Here is a 20,994-nt window from a genome sequence, read left to right as displayed (position 1 = left end):
TTTTTTCTTTGTTTTTATTTAAATTTTTTACATATCTGCTATAACGTGGAAACTGTTCAGATTTAATGAATGAATCTTAAAATGACCCACTATTATTATTATGACTAGTAAAAAATAAAAAAAAAGTCACGATAAGATGCTTCCATGATCTATGCTTGTGTTCCTTTAAATCAGTTCTTATTAAATTTTTATTTAAAATTCTGATTATGTTGAATGGTATACTAGCTTACTGCATACCGTGCAATATGCACTATTTACTGTTTTACAAACACTAAATGTAAAGCTATGTGTCATGCAAATATAACCAATGCCAGTTATTGAGATTGATGACTTTTCTTTTATTAAAAGCATCTGTTAAATGATTACATGTAAATGGCACATGCCCACATTACATTAGCTGTCAGTTATCACCTCTGGAAGTAAAAACTTTAATTCTGCACTTTGCACATTTATCTAAAAAAACTAAACAAAAAACAATGTTGAACAGAAAAAAATGGAAGGAATGTCATCTAAGTGAACACAGTAACTAAAAAAAAAAAGTTAATTTGTCATTCAAAACCAATTTTACTTCTGTAATCAAACATGAGGGAAAATGATTTTGAATGAGAAATAAAATGCTTATGACGTGCAGTGATGAATCATGCACAATAAGACTAAGGGTCATGTTCACTTCTACATTATGAATTAACCTCATTTCTTCATCAACGCTGCTGGCTTTACTTTAGTGACACAGAGAGATCTAGGACAATTGAAGTCAAAGGCTAAAGTTCTCCTGTCACAACAAGAATGATGGGGGTCTGAAGTCTGAGCACTCAGCTCTGCAATCTGTCTCGCTCTATCTCTCAGCCTCAGCACAGACCTGCTTGTTTGCTGGCCTCTTCCATCTCTGTTCAACCCTCGATCCACATGAAGTGCTTTTCACAGTAGTTGACAGACTGAACTCCTACAGCGTAGCCAAGACTGAGAAAGTAAGCAGGCACCGTGTGTATGTGTGTGTGCGTGTGTTTACTCACGGCAAGGGTGGGCCAAAACGTGCAGCTCATCCACAGCGATGAACCCAGGATGCCCTTGTACAGACACAGCCTCAAAAATAACCTAAACGAGAGAAGAGGGGAGAGGAAATCAAGTGTTTAAATCAAGACAGCTTGTTTCAGACTGAGTCTATATATATATCAAACATGAAAATATTCAAAGTACTAAATCAACAGGAGAGATCTTTACCTGTAAAACCACCTACGTCAGCCCCAAATCATATTCAAACACTTACGGCACAGTTTGAAATATTTGAATGCCCATGCATTTTGCATTTATTTTGAAGAAAGACAGCACAAGAAAACTTTTCAACCCATAATAATCTGATAATCTGCACTGAAACTCTGAGAACACAAATTCGAACACACACATATGGGACTGGCATGTTTTGCATGGCATACTGTAAATGCCATGTGGTGAGGACATGTGTGGTCTGAACAATGCCCTCTCTCTCAGGGCTGCCAAGGACTGGCACTAAAAAGCCAAAACCTGGACACAGGATGCACTTGAGTCCCTGGCTTCCAAAAAGGCCTCACTGTGAGCAGTCAAGAGACTCGATCTACTCAACCAGACTCACCATGTTTTTCAGGATGAGACTGTGGAGACTAAAGGTGTGTGTTTGCACAAACCACAACCACAGAATGACACATTTCAGATCAGAAATGTTGTGGAAGCAGCTTTCAGTGGCTTAAGCTTTTTTGATCAATTCTCAATCCTAGAAAAGACCAATGTGAATATCCTGCCACACAGGTTTGGGCAAATAATGACCATTTTGAATGAGCAAACCTTTTACATCGTCATTTTATCATACATCCTTGCCTCTACTCAAGGACATTGCTGTATTCATAATTTATTCACAACATTATGGGTGACACAAATGATCTCTAAAACTGTCAGGACATGGCAAAATAAATTATTTTTAAAAATGTACCATCACAAACTCAAAAAGAGTCAGATTTGTCCTTTTTAATTTTTATTTTGCTTATGATAAAACTTTACCATTTAAACACTGTCACACTGAAATGGCACCCTACTATTTAAAATGTAACACGGCAGGAAACAAGTCAGTTAACCCAAAGATTCATTTTGGTCAAATTGGCCACTTATCTGCAAATCTGTTGCTCTAATCAATCTCACGATGGGATATTTTTCAGTATAGTTTATGATCCCACGGGCAGAATTTATAGTAGATATTAGTTCTCGTTATTTAACTGGTAATTTATTACGTTCAACTCAACAAGAGAAGCAAATGTTTTTAAAAACGTTAAATTGCATTCTGTGAGCACAGACTGGGAACAAGCACCTAGTGAGTGTAATTGTCAAAGTCTTAATTCAAAATCTAAATAAAACCACAAAAAAAAGAAATATAAACATTTTAAAAGGAATTGTAATATTTAATATTTATAATATGTGATAAATAATAATAATTAATACATTTATATTATTACACACTTTTTGGTTATATACACTTGCACATGTTTTAATGATGTTCCCCACAAGCACAAATACACACAAATACACACACACACACACACACACGTACACACAAGCTTTGATATTGCCTGCTGGTCAAATAGATGCCCTCAGCAAATATTGCCTTCAGCAAATATTGGTCTGCGGTTTGCCAAGAGAAGTTCAGTATTCCCAGCACAGGCTAAATATTTGCTCTTCCCATTAGTTAATTCAATTACATGGCTAGTCTTATGAGGGTATTTCACTCCACAGACTGACCGGTGAATCAACAGACAGAATGAAGAGGAGCACAAGAGGCAGAGAGAGACAGAGAGGAGATCTGGGTGTGAAGAATCAGAAGAGAGAAAAAGAAGGAGGGAGCGAGAGTGAGAGGTAATAAGCAAAAAGACAGATCTAAAATTAACAACTAAAAGCTTATTCACCAGGGCCATTTGTGGGTTAGATTAGGGGACAGTGATTGCAGTGGTAATTGGAGTAGAGAGCAATCTACTGCCACTTTCTGCAGTTCAATTGGTGCCATTCACCACAAATATATTGCAGAAAATAAACTTCTGTCTATTTCAGTGGCCAAGTGGACAACATTTTCAGCACTTCTCTAGCTGCTGGTCATTTGTTTGCTTAGTGGCTCATCCTGCAAAAAAAAAATAAAAAAAAATGTGCAACTGTCAATGCATTTATTATGTATTTAAACCAGAATATTCTGAATATTTTTTTTTTATATTTTTTAAACACACAGTATGCAGGTTCTCTGAATGGAAACCCATGACGTTGGCATTATTAGGGCAGCAGTGGTTCATGTAGGTTGTCTACAAACCGGAAGTTTGGTGGTTCAATCCCCAACTCCATCTGACCAAGTGTCTATGATAACCCCAGCTGCTTCTGATGAGCTGGATGGCACCTTGCATGGCTGACACCACCGCCGTTGGTGTATGAATGGGTGAATGTGAGGCAACTTGTAAAGCACTTTGGATGGCCATGGGTCTGTTGAAAGCGCTATATAAATGCAGTCCATTTACCATTTTATTAGCATCATGCTTACCTGGTAGGAGTTGGGCCAAAAGGTACTGATGGCGAGCTCGGCCTTCACCCAGCCTTCAGTGACGGGTGCTGAGGCATTCCAGATGGGATTTCCCTGTGGTCCACCATCCACTTTTATGTAGACATTAAGGGTTCCGGGACTCGTCCCATCCCGGCTAGACAGGGAGTAGTGGAAGTCTATGCAGTGGGTGTCGTTCTCTTTTAGCGTGGGCAGGAGCAGGTGGGCCTTCTGACCTGACACACGACCCGAAGCATTCACCATCATGAAGGAACCTAGAAGAGGAAAACATCCCTTACAATAGGTCAAACAATCACCTGGAAACTTAACTTTACTTTATGAGAAGGAAATGGAAGTAATACAACATACAGAAATGTGTATAGTAAATAATGAAAAGAATAGAACAGAATAGAATAGAATACAATAGAATAGAATAGTATTCCGTTTATCACTTTCACTCACACAACATTACTCATCAGCTATCATTCCTTTCAGTGATGTCCTTCTTGAAATAAATTACTATAATAATTAATAAATTATTATATATATATATATATATATATGCATGTATATATGAGAGCCTGTCCTCCAACAAAAAATGACCATATAGGTCGTTAGTGCAAGCACCTTATTACGACCTATATTAACGTTTTAAAGTTAAGCGCCCTCTAGCGGGCGTAAAAATAATGACAGTATCGCGTTGCGTTTGTCGTCATAAAATGACGTATAACGTCATTACAAATCAAAACGCACGTTTATTTAAATGCAATGTGTGGGCTTTTTACACCGATCTCACAGTATTTCCTACATATTTTACTAGGTGGCTTATTAGTTCGAATGACCACACCTAACCCCACCCCTAAACCTAACCCTCACAGAGATCATGCTAAATTATGATTTATTGAGCATATACATTTTCGTGCACATCCGTTCCCTGGGATCGAACCCATGATAGCATGATTACCTATCAATGTATAGCGCAATAATCTACCAACTGAGCTACACGAAACGCAAATCAGAGTGCAAATAAAAGAGTACAAAACATTAATATGAAAACGACCTTTTGCCAATAGGGGCACAATTGTAGTATACGCTCTGATGGGTCGTATTTCAGGGATTTGGACAAACGACCTATATGGGCGTATTGGTTGGAGGACAGGTTGATATATGACCAGTTAGGGTAACAATTTAGAATAGGGAACACTTATACACTATTAAAGAGATAGTTTAGTTTAATCCCACCAGCTATCTCTCAAATGGACCATTGACACTCTATCTACAATCTCAATTAGGAGATGTCAATGGTTCACTTGAGAGATAGCTGGTAGTAATGCACTTATAAGTCTGGATCCACTGTAAAGCAAGAAGAGGACCACGCATCAGCTGTGAGAAGAACACACTCTGGACAGACAGCTCGGACAATACGGTGAAAATCAGAGGTTAAAACTACATAAATACTATTCAGTTTCTTGCACAGACCAATGGTTTTGTGTCTTTACACATCAATGTATCACCATGAGCCATAGTGTTTAATTTGGTTTTGTTTGTGTATTTTTTTGAACTCCCAAAACCGTGATTCCCATCCACTTACATTATAAGACTGCAACGGTTTGAGTTCAAAATCTTGGTTTGTGTTCTACTGAAGAAACAAAGTCACTTATATCTTGGATGCCCTGGCGGCAGGCAGATAAACCTAAAATTTTCATTTTTGGGTGAACTATCCCTTTAAGTATGACTTTCCCTCAATAAATTCCTAATTTGCTGCTTATTAATAGTTAGTAAGTTAGTTGTTAAGGTTAGGTATTGGGTAGGATTGGGGATGTAGAACATGGTCATGCAGAATAAGGCATTAATATGTGCTTAATTACTACTGATAAATGTCTAATATTCTAGTACCGGTAATATGCATGCTAATAAGCAACTAGTTAAGAGACCCTAAAATAAAGTGTTTCCCAAATTGGTTAAATATAATATGTTGAAATAATTTATACGAAATTTATATAAAGAATGCATTTTCCAAATAAAAATATATAATATAAAAATAATATATGTTCAAAAAGAGAATATTTGCACATAGCAATGTTCCTGGACGAGGATTTCTTGACGTTGCGGTGAGTGCGGTGAGAAAGGGAAGGGGATAGGCAAGGGGAAGGAAAAACAAAGAAAAGAATAGACCTCCCAAAAGAACGCTTATTTCAATACAGTACAATACAATACAATGTTTATATATATAGCACATTTAAAACAACCGAACTTGACCAAAGTGCACACTTTAAAATGAATGAGGTTCACTAAAATAAAGGATCATTGCACAGCAAGTCAAAAAATATTTGAAGGAGAAGAAATAAGTTTTAAGAGTAGACTTAAAAATAGAGTTGGGGCAATTCTGATATGAATTGGAAGACTATTCTACAACTTAGGGCCAACAACAGAAGCACGATCACCTCTGAAATCAAAACTGGTGTTATAGACTCATGTTAGCACTTCCCATAAAGAAGCTGAGCCGCTGCATTCTGAACCAGTGGCAGACAAGTAACACATGACTGAGGAATACCGATATACATTGAGTTGTAGTAATCCAATAAAAGCATGCATAACCATTTCAAACTTCTTTAGAGACAAAAATGGCTTTACCTTCGTCAGAAGGTGAACAGAAAATAAATAAATAGGTAATGAACAGAATGTTTTGATGTTCTTGATGTTAGGTATCTTATAGTCTTTTCCCACACTGAAGGCTATATTGTCATCTTGCACATCATGTTCATGGCCTTTAGTGCCTTTGTAAGCAGAATTCATCACATAACTGAGTAACTGCCTGCTATAAAATCACACTGAAACTGTAAGTGCTGAGGCACTATTTATGAAATGATTCTGTGGACAGCTTTACATCCATTTTACTCCAATTTTATGAGACAAGATGCAGTCTTACAGCCTTATGAGTAGTTTTGTACAAGTCACTACCAACAATGGAACTGCATTAGAAATAAGAAAGAGGGCTTCAGAGAATACAAAAATCATGATTTTCTTAAAAAAAAAAAAAGGTGTCCATCATTTGCCACCTTGAGGGGAAACCATTTAGTTACGCTAAAGACCCAAAGGTGTCTTTTTTTTTCTTTTTCTTTTTTGATAAATTACAGTAATTCATTCCGAGTTCTTTAAAAATTTTCACAAAACAGTTCTGATCATTCATGTCAGGTAAAAGGTTTTAGTCTGGTTATCAGTCAAAAGTCTGGCTATTCAATCGTGATTTAAAAGTAATTATAGCACTGGCCTGTTCCTGATTTGGTGTCTGTAAGACCTTAGAATTATTTCACAGGCTGTGTCCATATACAGGTCCTTTCACTAGGGACTATTCTGAGCTGGGACATGCAAAAAACAGAGTATATCTACTATAATATATGTTGCTTGCAAAAATGTTATTTCATCAGAACATCTAAATTGCCATCAATGCAGAACCAGCCTTTTTGGATTCGGATGGTGTATTTATGTCAAACTATGTGAATATGTAAAGGGCTAAGTTAAAACATCACATACATGGGTCAAAATCAGTCCCAATTTTTCCTGACACCTTTCTGCCTGGTTGTGCTAAATCACCATGCATAATTTGCCAGATGGGCAGAGGAAGCCATTGCCATAACACCCCATTCATCACCAGTATTATCTAAGACATGACCACAAGACCCTAGCAGAACCTTGAGCCCTGGGATGAGGCCAATCAATTCTGCACACTGATCCAATCTAGCGAAGGCCCCCTAAACAGCGGGTTGGTAGTGAACTCGCCTGATTGCATTTCATATTCAACCCTCTCGGCCCACGTACATTTTCCATCAGGTATTCTGAGCAGACATCTATATATTCCCCACCGCTGATGACTGCCAATATATATGGTCGGGCAAAGTGAAGCCTTTGAACCGAGAGGTAATTTAGACCAAACCTACAAGCAGGCAATCAGCCCTACTACCAGGGTCAATACGAGTGTCCTCAATCACACCATCGGTGGCTTCACTGTCTTAAGCTGAGCTAATGTGAAATCAGATGTAATGGTTACATGATAAATAATTCAAAACATTTTATTCCAGGCGGACTGCTGGATGCACAAAACACTCTTGACAAATCAGCCTGCATGAGTATGACAACACTACAAACATGACTGTGACTGGCACAATCTTGTGCTGGGACTTTGCACAAGAATTTTAAATGGAAATTAATGTTTACATCATGAAGAATGCAATGCAGCCTCAGCTCTTGCTGGAGAACAGATTAAAAACACGTAGCCTCCAAACTGCTTCAGCGATATTACCTGGGTTCAATTACTTCCTGGAGTCCCAATGCATTTGAGGCACTTACATTTCATGTATTAATGAGTTCTGGGATGAATCAAAATATTATTAAAAGTTGAATATTTTGAGAAATACCTAAGAATGATATACAACTTGTTATGCGCATTCTCAAGGGCAATACTATTTGGATGATAATTATTTTTTCCTGCAACTGTGGGAGCTGATAAACACAAATCAATGGCGATGAAGATTTCTCTCAATACTTACTGCAGAACGAAAATGGCTTCTGGAGTAAAACGCAGCACTTGGCGCTCTCCTTTACTAAAATCGATAGCAATATGAGAGTTGTTCTTGGCTATCAGCAAACGTGCCATCAACAAAACAGTCCTCACAGAATCACAGATACACTACTGGTGATTTAATGCTGTTCACATCAACCAATAACCAGTACATGGTTTTCGAGACCAACGTCAAGGCAGATCCATTACTGTTTTTCTAAGACAGCAGAACAGTCTGTAAAACATCTTCATAGGGGCAACATGAGGCAACCCGATAAGGTATCGCGTCAGTGCTGCTTGGTTGACACCTGTCACCCCGCGTTAATGTGAAGAAATGTTATGTGAATTCATTTATGTCTAAACGCCCTTGATTGGAAGATTTATCGGTTCAAACATCTGAGAAAAAGTTTTACAAATCAGTGCAATTTACATCAATCTTAGAGACACCCGGCCCTTGTTCGGCGATTTCAACTCATTTCCTCAGAGAGGATTCTTTGGCGTGTGGCTGCAAAGTATGGAGAGGACTTGCTGGTGAAAGTCATTATTCCCTCTGAGTATTTCCACTGGGAGCTCTTTGCACTAAAAGTCACATTCCCGCCATCATAATATGATCCCCCACATGACAAATAGCAAAAATTCTTCTAGTTGTCACTTTAATATGCAATTATGGCAGGTCCCTGTACTTTGGGCCCTCTACTGCTCGGTCTGATAAAGTCACGGCATTCCTCATTTCTGCCTGGCAGTTTTATCCCATGAACACTAAAGCACTTATTTACCATTGAGCCAAGCAAGGGTGGTAATCTGCAATGTACCGTGGAAAGGCTAATGCGTTGAGAGAGAAAACACAGAGAGGAATAAAGAGGAAGTGAGGAAAAAGCTTCAATAGGTGTGGAGGCCAGATCCCTTTGAGCATCCGTTAAAATATTCATATATATATATATATTCATATATATACTCTCAAAAATCAAAAGAGTCAGTATGACTAATGCTTTTATTCAGCAAGGTTGCATTAAATTTATCAAAATTTGCAGTAAAGACATTTATAATGTAACAAAAGATTTCTATTTCAAATAAATACCATTCTTTTAAACTTTCTATTCATCGTACATTACTGAAAAAATTTATTACGTTTCAACAAAAAAAGTTTCAAAGTTAAAAATAAAAAATATTTTTTAAGCATCAAATCTGAATTTTTAAATTAATTCTTGAAGGATCATTTGACATTTAAGACTGGAGTAAAGATGCTGAAAATTCAGCTTTGCATCACAGGACAAATTACATATAAAAATATTTCAAAATAGAGAATAGTTTATATTGCAATAATATTTTAAAGTATTAATGTTTTACAGTTATTCGGATCAAATAAATAAAGCATTGGTGAGCTTGGAAGACTTAAAAAAATTATAAAATAAAATAATGTTAAAAAAACATACCATCCCTTAAATTTTATACGGTTATGTATACAATGAAATAAGAAATCAATTAATAATTATGTTTCTAAACTGACACCTTCCAACAGCTTTTGTCTCTCTTGAGCTCACTGCGTTCTAATTGAGGTCCTGTAGTGGGAATGTGAGGGGAGGAATAGGAAAATACAGTTGAAAAGTCACATGATGGGACAAAATTGGCTTATTACCCAGTGAATGAGATAATTCCCACCTATCATGTTCACAACTGATCCACAAATGACCTGAGAGGGAAATGGACAGAAATGGACAGACTAATTACTAAGTAAATAACTCAGCCACTCGGACATCACACTTTTAGTCACATTTGAATCTAAACAAAGCTGAAACGATTTGTGAAACAAAAAATGAGTCAATTTGTAGAGACTTCTCAGTTTGGTTAAATTAAAGGTGTACCTCCTTGCCAGCAACATTAATGACATTTGCAACGCTTACAGACGATTTGTTGACTATTATTAATAATATCCAAACAACACTTAGTAACTACATTTCTAAAAGATAGAAAAAATATGCTTTATACTGTATTTTTGTAGTGATTATATACAGCATATAAAATAAATAAGTAACAGAAACTTTGGTTTGGTTCAAAATTTGGTTTAAATTAGGGGTGCACCGAAATTTCGGCCGCCGAAAATTTTCGGCCGAAATGGCATTTTTTCGGTTTCGGGCCGAAATAAAAAAAACAGCCGAAAACGTAAACCGAAAATGAATGTCACCCGCCCCTCCCATCCGTGCACAAGCGCTTAGGTTTCACTCACGGTCGAGCTGTTATCACGCGTCTGCCTATCAAAGATTAAGCATGTCAAAGGGCTGTCACAATCAAAAAAAGCTTGTCACAAAAGCTGCACAATCGATCGGACCAACCAACACAAGTTTCGAAAACGAAAACAGGGAATCGATTTTAACGGACTTCTCTCGGAGCACGTCCAGCTCGTCACTATACGCTCGCAGCGAACGCGCGTCACACAGCAACTGCAGGTTCTGACACACACACACACACACACACACACACAGAGCCTATTAGTGCATAATATCAATGTAGCCTTCAGTAATGTTTTTATTGATGTTATGGCAGTCCACATTGCTGACTTGTGCAGCATAATGCCTGTTTAATGCCTGTTTAGTTGTCGGTGGATTTGCCTATATTTGGCGTTGAAAAACGGATCAACGCCAAATATAGGCAATTTACTAACGATTCAATGAACACTTTGCCTATGTCTCAAAAATCGAACAGGATTTTTTTTTCACAAAAGTGACAGCCCTATACGAGAGGACACCAAAGTTGCAATATGTAACATTTGTTCTGCAAAAATCTCCAAAATTGTGGATTTTTTTGCACAATTTTTAAAAAACAATTTTATTTGATGGAACATAAAACTTGAAGAATAATTATTATTTATATTTATTGTAAAAAATATTTTATGTTTTGTTATGTAACTGTTAATAAAAGTTTGATTATTATATTGTGATTTTTCAATTCAGATCCATTAAATCCAAGCAATATATATATACGTTTTTAAAAGAAGCCATTTTCGGCTTCAGTTTCGGTTTTCGGCCAAGTGCATCCTAAATTTTCGGTTTCGGTTTCGGTTTCGGCGCAGAATTTTCATTTCGGTGCATCACTAGTTTAAATATATATTTTTTATCTTTAAGGGTAACCCTAATACCCTTTTCTTTAACCCAAAATCTGTGTAAACATCAAAAGAATCTGGAACATTATTTTACATAAAACAAACAAACAAATAGATAAGTAAATAAATAAATAACACTTTGTTTCCTCATATCAGAAGTCCACTGTACAGCCCTGTTTCAGGAGAAATGGTGATGCGTCAGCTGCAATCATTTCGTTTGGAGCAGCTGGAAGCGAGAGAAGATGCACGCCTGATTCCCTCCTCCCAACGAAAGGCTGCAGATGGGCCATCCCTTTATAAACAAATAAATATTCTTCAAAGGGGTCTCAAGAGTACAGTGGATCTGTACTGTGCCCCATTTGACACATTTAAACACAGTAAATTCCCCAAATCCCTTCTCACTTCATGGAGGCTGTATATGTGAAAGTGAGTGTAAAAGGAAAAGAATGGATGATTTTTATGGCAGAAAGACAGGATGGGAGACAGTTAACTACTTCAGCCAGGCCCTATATGTTTGCTGCCCTGGATGTGTAATGGACCTTCAATATATGCCGCTATCTGTCTCCTCTCTGAAGCCCTGGTTATTACTTCTCACGCATGCACACCCATTTTCCATCTCAACCCGAGCAGAAACAACTTTGCCCTGCTTGTCGCGCCAAATGATATGAGATTGGCGTAGAATCAACAAGATCCACCAGCTGTGTGCCGCAATTCGTCAGGGCCCTCTGAAATGGTGCCAGCCTTTACTTACAATGCCCTTTTCCCATGAGCCCTTGGTGGGCCTTGTTGCAAACCCTCGAGCCTGTGATAATCTGATAAGTGGAAAATCAATAACTGAAGTGTCATTATCAGAGTGGAGATGTCATGCTTGGCCACCTTAATGCAAATCAGTGAATCGGTCAATGTCTAATCCAATAAATACAACTTCATCTGTGGTTAAGGATTCCTGCTCACTCTCTGCTCCACTAGACTTCCATTTGCTGATTGGCTATAGAGGAACTGATGTTGATACAGGAACTGTTGAAATCAAGGGTAAATGCATATGTAAATAGGGAGCCCGCCTAGGTTTTATTTAATTAATTATTTATTTTAACAGAACAGACAGCTACTTAATATTACACAATGAGGATGTGTTTTGCATAGTGGCAAAGATAGATAGATAGATAGATAGATAGATAGATAGATAGATAGATAGACAGACAGACAGACAGACAGACAGACAGACAGACAGATAGATAGACAGACAGATAGATAGATAGATAGATAGATAGATAGATAGATAGATAGATAGATAGATAGATAGATAGATAGATAGATAGATAGATAGATAGATAGATAGATAGATAGATAGATAGATAGATAGATCGCTGCTTTCTGAAACTGGACATCTTGACATTTTAATTAATGTTATGTGAAATTCTGAAATCTGCATTTCAGAATGAGTTTTAAAATAAAAAAGCATTCTTCTGCCTCTTATGCTATTTTTTTTTTGTATTCATTCTGAAACAAAGGTTGGCCTTTTATCAGTTCCTAGTAAAGTTTCCCTTAGAGGCCAAGTGGTTGAATTAGACTCCGGTTGTCTCAAATTGATTGTAGTCGGGCTATTTATTATTAGCATCTAAAAGGAAAGGACTGAAAACATTCAAAGGTGGTCAGATTGCCTGGGGAGATCATAGCTAGCCTAACAAGGGAGAGGAAGAAGAACAGGGAGAAAGATAAAGGAAGATGCAAAAGAGTCTAATAAAATACACATCTCTATGTCTGGAAAAGATTAATATTTTCTGCTAAACAGTCTGGATGACAGAATACGAAATAATGAATCTTAGTTAACAGACTGCAGATATGTGTATGAAAGTGGAACCATCTAAAACAATAAAGGAACTGTCTAAAAATTGAGCTATTTTGTCAGTATTTTCTAAAGCAGAGAAAGCCAATTAAAACTCAAGCTCCATTTGCCCTCAAGTAACAAGTAAATATAGCTCTAGGTGAACAGATTTGTGTCAAATTAAGAGTTGTGTTGGGACAGAAGACCTGCTTGCTCCAAACTCACAGTCACCCAGCCCACGTCCAGGTTCATGACAGGAACAGGTGGCTGAGAAGAGGGGCACGACAGCGGCGCCCTGCTGGCCGCATGCGCCGAGGTGAACTTGATGCTTATTGCACCTTGTCACACAGCCATAAATCTAGTATCTCTTTGCTTTTTTGCTGAGACCAGTCTTTCCCGTGCATGGACCAGGTGTCCTTGAGTTCCATGTGTGGTACAACAAAGCTGGAGCACCACAACAGGAGATCTATGTTAGGAGTGGCCGATAAAAGATACAGAAAACTGCCTCAAATTGTGATCCTTGTAGAAAGTGACTTTTATAACAATTGTCCAAAACCACCATTGCAATATTATAGTTTTAACCTCTCCTAGGTTCTGCCCTCTTAGTTATGGTAGTTAAAGTGTAACTAAACCCCTGCTCAGAGCCTGACTCCACCCACTGACAATATTTGAAAAATGCTGAAAAGTGGGCAGATCACAGCGGAGATAGAGGGGACGAACCTAGGGCGGGGCTGAGCGAGTGCGGCGTGATCCTGAGACTCGCAGTGACGGATTGATTGACAGCTGCTGTCAGAGACGCTAAAATGGAGAGTGACTGTAATGACGCAAGTAGCTTTGCAACAGAGCGATCATTTAAAGTAGAGGACTTTTCTCCCCCACTTTCACCTGAAGTGGAGGATGTCGAGGTGTCTGTTCATATCAAATCGAGCCGCTGGCTCAAACTGCGGTCTTAACTCCCTCACCGCGTCGCTTTTAAGCGCGAGCTGTGTGGAGAAGCCCATTTCCACCTACATTGCGTTGGAGAAGCAATCCCGTGTAAAATGCAGTTTGCACACTCCAGCTCTAGGCGGGAACTTGCGGTCTTCGAGGCCAAGTGCATGCAACCACTGGCGCTTAATTTTAAAGTCTGCTGGTAAACTGCAGTCCAGCAGTGCTGTCACAACTAGCAACACACCTCCGTACCATCCTGACCACTGTACTAAATACAGATAAATCTAAGCTAACTTGAAGATCTAAATAACTATGTAATTGCTATGCTAAATAGATGCTATAATAGTCTATCCTGGTCGTTACCAATACTGGCAATTCCAGCTCCTGACTCACTACAGTGATTTTGATGGTTTTATACTGCCAAGGGCGTGGTAGCTCGTACCAAGGGGCGTGGTGAGCTGGAAACTGCTTACGTCACCTGCCACCGCTTACGTCACTTGCCACCGCAACATCCAATAGGAAAAATCAACTGCAGTAGCCACCGTTCAACCTGAAGAGGGCAGCACTCACACGTTTTTACACCATATATTGTAGAATTAAAACACTTTATACTCAAATGTCAAAAAAGTTACTCGAATCAATGAACAGCACTAATAAAGCCCCATTCTTATAGATCATTAACTAAAAAAAGTTGGTTTAGGGTTAAGTTACTCTTTAATGCTACAAAGCTTTCCTACTAGCACATTAACTAATCAAATTAAGTTAAAAATCTGAATCAGAAATCAGAGAGAGCTTTATTGCCAGGTGTGTTTACACATACAAAGAATTTGTTTTGGTGACAGAAGCTGCACAAACAGAATGACAGTGCCGACTTCCCAAGCTTGTGCATCTTTAAACGCTTGAACAGCACGGCTGCTTTGCCAACTACAATGTTCAGCAAATCAAAAACCACTAGAAGATTGTGTGGTGTGCACTCCCGAATGTTCAGCACTTCATCCCTGGTAAAACTTACTGTGTTTAAAAAACAACAGAAAGGAAAAACAAACAAAAACATTAAAACAACAGGAGAGCCATCTTGATGCAACAGAATCATTATTATTAAATAATTATTACACAAAATAAAAACTGTTAAATGATATTTTATTGTGTTTTTGTTCTACATTTTTACATCTAGTAATAATCGAGATTTAAATGAAGTAAATGAATTCAACTTTAACAAAAACTTTGAATGTTGTTTTTATTGAAAGCTTTAAAAATGTTTGAAAGGCCTTATAGAAAGAATGACGGAACAAAAGAGCGGTAGATAGAATGATAGAAAGGTAGACTGAACGAACAAAATATAGATGAAAGACATACTTATGGACGGACAGACAAATAGATAGATAGATAGATAGATTTTTAACTATGTCCAAAAGCGAAAAAAGAATTGTATGCTGCAATATACATTGTCATCAAGCAAAATTGTGATATAAATGTTTGCTTGTAATCCACTGCTAATCACTGCTCTACATATCTTGACACCTACAGAGATATGTGTTGCCAGTTTGGTAGAGATATCTTGGCTTCTGTTAACTGTTATGGTGGGCAGAATTGCGTAGCCGCTTAAGTAGTGTCTGTTACTGCTCCCTTGAGAGCAGTTGGACACTCTCGCCTGTGCTACTGCAGTAAAATATTTCCCGCTGAACTCTTCAACTCCACAGAGGGAAGTGTATTCCTGGGCCCTTGAGAGTGAGCCACGAGCTATTTTGTAAGCCGGTTATTTGAGGTTGTCCGTATGCTTTCACACAGGGATGGCCACTGAAAGCCAAGCTGAGGCACTCAAATCACACTGACAGACAAGACCTTCATGGGTAACAATCAGGATGGACCCATCTTGGGTCAAAATGAAAACAGAAGCTGTACTCGTAAAGTTAGAAATTAGATGTACCCAATGCAACTCCACAGGGGTTTCCTGGGGAAAGATCTGAAGGGCATCAGAGCAGCGGGAAGAAATGCAGGAGGAAGATCAGAGAGAATGACAAAGGACAAGGCAATACTGAGGAAGAGAGAGAGGAAGTATGGAAGAAGCCCAAGTTCGATGTCTGGATAAGGAAATGGCCACCTTCCTTCTTTCTAAGGAATATTCTAGGTCATTTACATCTTAATGTTGTCTATAACAGTATCCTGTGACGATTTTTACTTTTCACTTTTTTCACTTTTTTTTTCTTTTTAACAAATTCAGGAATGAGTCAAACATTTTTTGTGGTAATCAAACATTTATTATTTGTTATTTATTTATTTATTTATTTAACTTAATAATGGTTCATGAACTAATCATTCGATGTAACCGGATGTTTTTGAACCAGTTCACCAAATAGAACTGAATCGTTTTAAACGGTTCGCGTCTCCAATACGCATTAATCCACAAATGACTTTAGCTGTTAACTTTTTTAATGTGGCTGACACTCCCTCTGAGTTAAAACAATATCCCAGAGTAAATCATGTACTCAAACAGTACACTGACTGAACTGATGTGAAGAGAGAACTGAAGATGAACACCGAGTTTCAATGGAGGGACTGACAGCTCTCGGACTAAATCTAAAATATCTTAAACTGTGTTCCAAAGATAAACAGAGGTCTTACGGGTTTGGAACAACATGAGGGTAAGTTATTAATTACATAATTTTGCTAATTGGGTTGAACTATCCCTTTAACCACTTTCGCTGTCAAAGATCTAGCACCCCCTCAGCACCTGCGTTCAAAAGTCTCTGGCATCACCCCTGAATTTAAATTACCTTTATTTTAAACATCCTTTGAAATCTATATACAAATTCTTAAAGTGAAAAGAAAGCTGATCTACAGTCTGTTGCAAAAAAGGACAAGCCAAGCTAAAACTCATACAATAGTGCATAAAAGTATAAATAAGAGCCAAAAAACAAAGGGTAAAAAAGATTCTCTTGCCTAAAGGGTGGCATCATGATTACTTAGTAGAGTGTATTAGTCAGTGAAAAGGAAGTACACTTGGCAGGAATCAGTGTTTAGGATAGGGGATAATGGCCTACAACTGGAACATTGCCCAGTGCTCTGTTCTGCTTCAGTAGTGGCATGGAGAGTATCACAAGCCTGGGGTTTACAGGACTTCAGTGCGCACACACACACACTCATGATACAATGGTTCAACTGGAACCTTACACTTCGTTGGACACGCTGCATCATAAAATTGACAAGAGATAAAAACATGGTGTGTAGTGATATCGATCCAGACATGTTCACACACACACACACACACACACACACACACACACTTCACACATCTCTTTAAAAGCCTCTCTGTCTCCCTCACACACATACACATTTGTGTCCTTTACTAATGTCAACAGACATGCTCCGTGGTGTAAACACCAACAAAGCACTAGATTTTAGCTGGCTGCTGTGTGTTGGATGTGCCTGGGATCATCTACTAATGATGAGGTCACAGACACCAACACAATCAAAACTTCAGCTGAGAAACATTGGTATGGACAACTGAAAACAACAGCCCAAAAGATAATGTTAATGCTCAGAGGTTGCTCTTTCATGTCTCATGAGATTTTAAGATGTTTAAACATGGTCTGAGATGTTTCTTTTGGTCTGGCCATAATTTGACGATATTTTTTTTTTAATTCATATTGAGATCTGAATCAGAGCACAGATTGAGACATAGTTAATATAATCATGTGAAACATCTGAGAAGCATCCATCCACTGATCCTGACTCCATCTAATCTCAAAGTTGACTATGAGAAACAGTTGAGATAGCAGGTAGACCTCATTTGAGATTCTTCTACTAGTATATGTTGCAGTACTATTCTACTAGGAAAAAATTTAAGAGCTTGTACAAAAAAAAACGTTTTTAAAATCAAAACATTTGTATAACTGAAAAAGATTGAGACAGAAGCAATACTTTGGTTATTTGCCATCACATTAGCTAATTTTAGATTGTGACAGAACAAATAGGACAAAAGGGGAAAAAAGATGCAGGCCCTTTCATACCAGAGGCTATCTATCATTAAAAACCCTACAGGGTATAAAAATATCCCTGAGCAACAAAACTGTCATTGGTCCTGTAGGCTTGTCATTTATCAAACTCTGGCCAATTGTTGTGAGGCCAGGAGGGAAAATGGGAATTCTGGAAGACATTTATCCTGTTTTGGGGCAGGATGCTGTTTTTATCTCTTTCTTTTTTCTTCCTCTGGTTTGATGTTAGTGATTTCTCTTCACAGGTATCTAGAGTGAGAATCGTAAACCCAAGGGAAAATACGACACCAGCTGAACTTACGCTATCCAATCTTTCAGTAGCTCTTGCACTTTCTAGCTTGTGAAAAGAACAATAGTAGAGGTTGAAGGCAATGACAGGAGCGTTACATTCAAAAGTTACGGGTTACATTATTGTGTTACTCCTAAAAGAGAGTAGATAGCTTCAGCTTCAGTAATTGATAATCAAGTTTCACTTGCAGGGCTGATTTGGTGTTAGGTGTACTTGACTGTCCTACATGGCTACTTTATTGAAAAAAAGAGACTGTATTTGTTCTAAGTACATTTACAACTTTTCATTTAGCAGATGCATTTATCCATAACATTTGACAAATGAAGGAGATCACAAGCAATCTGTCATAAGTCAAAAATAATAGTACTAAAAAAATACACAAGATTTATGTTCTTCAGACATAATTAGATCTTGAACAGTGATGTAATTCTCAGCAAACACGCATTATTTTGTTCTTTCCTGACTCTTGAGGATGAGAACACTCATCTTCTCTCTTCTGCTCACATAAATACAAACACACGTATAATTAGTGATTAAATACAAGAGGAAAGGTGGCTGAATGCAATTGTAACCCCAACAACATCTTGATGTGTTCAGTTGTACATTATGGCTTGTTAAAAATCAAATGAATAACAGAAAGGCAGTTTTTTTTTATTATTGATTAAAATAAAGCTGAATCAAATCAAATTTAAATATTAGATGATATATATATATATAACCTGCTTTTGATAGTAATATAAAATGTTGAACACTAACAGTTCATTTAAATTGTAATAATATTTCATAAGAGTTTTTACTATATTTTTGATCAAATAAATGCAGCCTTGGTGAGCATAAGAGACTTTCAAAAGCTCTAATAAATCCTACCGACCCCAAACTTTTGAATGGTGGTAAAAAAAAAAAAAGGAAATAATGTAATATATGTTTTCAAGGCTGCTAAAGACTATTTATGGTCAGAACATTTTTTTCACCTGCCACCAGGCAAATTAAATTCAAGAAGTAATGTTACTTATCTTGTTATTTCCAGCAGTTGATCTGAATACATAATATAACTTCATTGGTCTAAATATTTGAGCATCACAATGGAAACCACAAATCGAAGGCACAATTTACTTTCTTTCTCTTGCACATTTCTGTATTTTTACTTTTGATTGATTTTTTAAATGTGGCTTATGATAAATTGCTTGTGATGTTCCTCATTTGTAAGTCGCTTTGGATAAGATGTCTGCTGAATGACTAAATGTAAATGATTTATGTGTGTACTGTGGATACATGAAGCCTGATTGGGAGATATATTTCCTCCTGCCATCCATCTCGCTCCTGCCATTTCCATTCAAAACTCAAATCTCGAGGTTTGATGCAAAATTTCAACCATCTCATAATTAAAGGAGCTTTCAGGGGTCAATACAGGTGTCTTCATAGCTGAAGGGAAAATAGCGGCCGCCTGTCCAAATGTAATATTTAGTGTGCATTAGCCTGTCCAGGTGATTTCCATCAAACACATGCATGATGACACACAGATTCACTGTTATATACAAAACACCAAACAGAAGAAATGTAAGTCTAATATAACTCATGTAAGACAGCATTCTATGTCTAGTTAACAATCCATAAGTGATCAAATCATGACCATAATTAGCTAAAGGCTCCAGCAGGCATCTCTCATGAAGAATGCACATAACCACGACTCTAATGACATTCTGTCAGGAAGCTTGGAGGAATGGAGAGCGAGAGGTGGTGCAAGATACACTCACACATTGAGATAAATCACCTGTCTGCCTTGAACAAATGCACACCCATAATAAATATCAATATTGCAGATTTATGCTCTTTAGACATAATTGGATCTTGAACAGTGATGTAATTCTCAGCAAACACACGTTATTTTGTTCTTTACTGACTCTTGAGGATGAGAACACTCATTTTTGTCTCCTCTGCTCACATAATCAAAAACACACGTATAATCAGTGATTAAATACAGGAGGAAAGGTGGCTGAACGCAACTGTAATCTCAACAACATCATAATGTGTTCAGTGGTACATTATGGTTTGTTAAAAATCAAATGAATAATAGAGAATAACTAAAGCTATTAAAAATCATTTTTATTAATTAAAATAAAGCTTGAATCGAATAAAATGTCAATATTAGATGAAAACCTAAAAAAAATTTGATGAAAATTGTTGCTTTGGAAACTGAGTTAAAGTTGACGTACTAAAATTACTAAAACAAAATAAAAACAGAAGATATATTTAAGATATTAAAGCTATATTAAAGCTAAACAGAAATAATAATATAAAAAATATATGTAATGCAAATTACGAAAGCAAATATCTAAACTAAAATTAAAAGAAAAGTGGAAACATTAAAATAAAAGCAAATTTTTTTTTTTTTTAAATATTAAGAAATACTATGATAGTATATAAATGATACAAAAATAACACTGCCTAGAGATTAAAATCAATATGAAATGTCATTCACAACCTAATACTGTAATGTATTTCAAAAGCAGGTGCTGTGTCACGTTTGGGTATAAAATTCTCATTTTCACCATCCTGATAGATCAAATCAAGACATGTACTACTTTGTTTTTCTCTAGTTGAACATCTATTTTTATTTTACAGAATATCTTTATTTTATAGAACTAAAATGTATTGCACATGCCATTTCCAGACCACTGTAACTTGAACTCAGAGGAACAGGCAATAAAGACCATAAACAAAGATGTATTCTCTCCTCATATCAAACATCTTTGTCTCTC

At 37.1% G+C, this 20,994-nt stretch overlaps 1 protein-coding gene across 9 annotated transcripts in view; it reads right to left on the bottom strand.

Moving 5' to 3' along the window:
* Positions 1 to 20,994, bottom strand: part of LOC132151564 (receptor-type tyrosine-protein phosphatase T-like) — a 280,272-nt gene that overhangs the window by 193,227 nt on the left and 66,051 nt on the right. For all 9 annotated transcript variants that reach the window (XM_059559752.1, XM_059559755.1, XM_059559756.1 and 6 more), the window contains exons 3-4: positions 3,545 to 3,816; positions 1,014 to 1,095 (exon numbers count right to left, since the gene is read on the bottom strand). In XM_059559752.1, coding sequence (XP_059415735.1) covers positions 1,014 to 1,095; positions 3,545 to 3,816 — 354 coding nt within the window. The remainder of the gene's footprint in view (positions 1 to 1,013; positions 1,096 to 3,544; positions 3,817 to 20,994) is intronic.

The sequence above is a fragment of the Carassius carassius genome, chromosome 10, assembly GCF_963082965.1.
Source record: "Carassius carassius chromosome 10, fCarCar2.1, whole genome shotgun sequence".
NCBI lineage: Eukaryota > Metazoa > Chordata > Actinopteri > Cypriniformes > Cyprinidae > Carassius > Carassius carassius.
Note: the sequence above shows the minus strand (reverse complement) of the source record. Positions and strands in the feature narration are given on the sequence as shown.